This window comes from Gordionus sp. m RMFG-2023, chromosome 1 (genome assembly GCF_954871325.1).
Source record: "Gordionus sp. m RMFG-2023 chromosome 1, tfGorSpeb1-WG-v2, whole genome shotgun sequence".
NCBI lineage: Eukaryota > Metazoa > Nematomorpha > Gordioida > Chordodea > Parachordodidae > Gordionus > Gordionus sp. m RMFG-2023.
This window is the reverse complement of record NC_088775.1, coordinates 32,119,088-32,122,150: the sequence shown is the minus strand read 5'-3', so window position 1 is coordinate 32,122,150 and position 3,063 is coordinate 32,119,088. Positions and strand designations below refer to the sequence as shown.

General features: G+C 29.8%; 1 protein-coding gene across 1 annotated transcript; it reads left to right on the top strand.

Moving 5' to 3' along the window:
• On the top strand, positions 1-1,432 carry LOC135924233 (uncharacterized). The gene is made up of 4 exons (XM_065459286.1): positions 1-34; positions 346-436; positions 535-882; positions 1,027-1,432. Exons 1-4 carry the CDS (start codon positions 1-3, stop codon positions 1,430-1,432), a joined length of 879 nt encoding a protein of 292 aa, XP_065315358.1.
• Positions 1,433-3,063: the final 1,631 nt, after the last annotated feature.

Genomic DNA, 3,063 nt, shown 5'->3' with positions numbered 1-3,063 from the left:
ATGAATGGGAAAGGAAAAGTGAAGAAAGGGGGAGGTAATAATAGGAATTATAAGGGAAAGGAAGGGAAAGGAAGGAAAGGAGAAAGAAAAAGGAGAAAAGAAACTAATAGAGAAGAGGGAAAAGGGAAGAAAGGGTAAGGAAAATGGTAATGAAAAGAAAAATTATAGGGAAAAAGAAAAGACAAGAAAGGCAAAGGTAATAAGAGAAATTAAAAGGGAAAGGAAGCAAAAGAAAAAGAAAAAGGAATATGAAAAAGAAATTAAAAGAGAAGAGGGGAAAGGGAAAGGAAAGTGAAAGAAAGGAAAGGGTAATTAAAGAGGAAGAGAAAAAGGAGGAAAAATAAGAGAAATTAAAAGGGAAAGGAAGGGAAAGAGAAAGGAGAAGGGAAAGGGAAAGGAAAAGGAAAAGCAAAAGGAAAAGAGAAGATAGGGGAAGGTAATAAGAGAAATTAAAAGGGAAATAAAGGAAAAGGGAATATTAAAAAAAAAATTAAAAGGGAAGAGGGGAATGGGAAAAAAGGGAGAAAGGAAAAGAAAAAGGGAAAAAAGGGGGAAATGGAAAGAAAAGAAAAGAAAAGAAAAGAAAAGAAGAGAAAAGAAAAGAAAAGAAAAGAAAAGAAAAGAAAAGAAAAGAAAAGAAAAGAAAAGAAAAGAAAAGAAAAGAAAAGAAAAGAAAAGAAAAGAAAAGAAAAGAAAAGAAAAGAAAAGAAAAGAAAAGAAAAGAAAAGAAAAGAAAAGAAAAGAAAAGAAAAGAAAAGAAAGAAATAAAAAAGGGGGGAAAAGTGGAAAGGGAAAGAAATGTGGAAAGGGAAAGAAATGTGGAAAGGGAAATAAAGGTAGAAAGGGAAAGTATGGAAAGGGGGAAAAAAGGGGAAAGCACAGGTAAAAGAAAAAAAGCAAGGAAAAGGAGAATGAAGAAAAGGGGAAAGAAGAGAAGCAAAATTAAAATAGAGAAAAAGGAAAATAAAAAGCAAAAAAGTGAATAGGTAAAAAAAGAAAAAGGAATAGGGAAGAAAAAATGTAAAGGAAAGGGGAAAGGAAAAGAAAAGAAAAGAAAAGAAAAGAAAAGAAAAGAAAAGAAAAGAAAAGAAAAGAAAAGAAAAGAAAAGAAAAGAAAAGAAAAGAAAAGAAAAGAAAAGAAAAGAAAAGAAAAGAAAAGAAAAGAAAAGAAAAGAAAAGAAAAGAAAAGAAAAGAAAAGAAAAGAAAAGAAAAGAAAAGAAAAGAAAAGAAAAGAAAAGAAAAGAAAAGAAAAGAAAAGAAAAGAAAAGAAAGAAAAGGGAAAGGAAAAAGAAAAAGAAAAAGAGGGAAAAAAAGAAAAAAGGGGAAAGAAAAGGAGAAGAAAAAAATGAAAAGGGAAGGAAAGAGGAGAAGGTAGGAAAAAGAATAAGAGAAAGAAAAAGGGAAAGGGAGAGAAAAGGGGAAAAGATATAGAAAAGAAAAATGAAAATGTAAAGCAAAACGGAAAAGAAAAAGGAAAAAGGAAAAGGGAAGGTGGGAAATAAAAATGAGAAGGAAAAGAAAAAAAGAGAAGTGACTAACTTTATTTTGTATAGGTGACAGAATTTGTTGGATTTCATGATCTCTGGAAAGTTTATTTAGCTGATTAACAGCCATCTCTTTCTTTGATTGGCAACGACAGATTAATAAAAATTTGTACAATCATTAAAGGGGTTAAGACAGGGCCTGTTTTTTAAAATAAAAACTAAAAAAAGTTTATAAAATAATGATGCAATGAACCTGCAAAGGAGTCAGTATCAGGTTCAACTTTCCAGAAATAGTTGGAATATCATCATATCATCAGTGTCATTGAATGTAAATATTTGTAAAATCATATGCTGGTTTCACAATGTTTACATTTAAATCTAATAGGAAATTTTGGCCCCATCTTTGAATAGCAGCAAATCGAGTTGTTGGAGGGTATAGTCTCCAGAAACTCGTAACTGTATCCTTGGTTCAAGTGGGGGAAAACTGTGAGATCGTCATCGTGAAAGCTCCATTTTAGATAAGCGACGGGGCCTTCATTGAGTGAAATTTCCCAATCTTTCTGGGAACACTAGAAAGGTCGTAGAGGTTTTAGTACTACAGAATTATCCCAATGGTTTGGGCTTCGGCTAACAGGAGGTTAGCAAAGGAGGAAGTGATAAATCCACTGATAGAAGGATTTAAAAATTAATCTCCACATTATATAGTTTCGAAATAAGAGCCTTTTTTAAACAATTTTGACAGTGCCTATATAAATTGAAAATTGTCCTTGCAACTATGTTCCAAACTAGGGCTTAAAAATTTTTTAAAATTGGGCTGATTCGGGTTTAAAAAAATATTCAAAAAATAAAATGTTAAAATAAATTAAATTAATCTCTGGGATTAATATAGAACAATTATCATTTTTGTTATATTTAATTTTATATAATTGTGTCTAATTTATATTTTTCAATCAAACATTTGGGGTCAGGCGCTGAGGCTTAAAAATAAATAAAAAATTGGGAAGGCTTTCTCTTTAAGATACATATTCAAGCCTGGCGAGGCTAAGGGTTAAATATAAATTTTAAAAGGGTCAATCAGAGCTAAAGACCTGCAGCGAGAGGGTTAAAAAATTTGAACATTGAACGTTGGTCGGATTAAATATATTTTAAAAAACGGGAGGATGGGTGAATTCTGAATATTTTACAGGCGGAATAAACAGGATGTACTTACATTTAAAAATTTATTTTTTATTTTTTAATATTACATAATCAGGTGGGTTCAACAAATCTTTGAGTAATTTTAAAAAAATCAAGGTTCTTCGTTTCTATCTTGAATCTTTGCTAATAACCTTTTTATCTATATTGTTTACCAAACGGATTGAAAATAAAATTAAAATATAAACTATTTAAGCATTACCATATTGGCCTAAGTTTTAGAACTTGTGCTTTCAAAAGTTTGGATAACTTCATGTTTAGAACTGCATCCTAGCATTAATCAGATTTATAACAAATTTTTGAAAATATAACTTTATTCAAAATATAATGAGATTCAAAATATAATATTTCTATATTTATTTATTAACCAAAGAGAACAAAAGA

What these genes read in the sequence shown, in the direction of transcription:
- LOC135924233 (XM_065459286.1), top strand. Translation starts at nt 1, where the DNA reads ATGAATGGGAAAGGAAAAGTGAAGAAAGGGGGAG. An exon ending in AAAAGTGAAGAAAGGGGGAG is followed by an intron (nt 35 to 345) that starts GTAATAATAGGA and finishes AGGAAAAATAAG; the next exon opens with AGAAATTAAAAGGGAAAGGA. An exon ending in AAAAGAGAAGATAGGGGAAG is followed by an intron (nt 437 to 534) that starts GTAATAAGAGAA and finishes AGAAAGGAAAAG; the next exon opens with AAAAAGGGAAAAAAGGGGGA.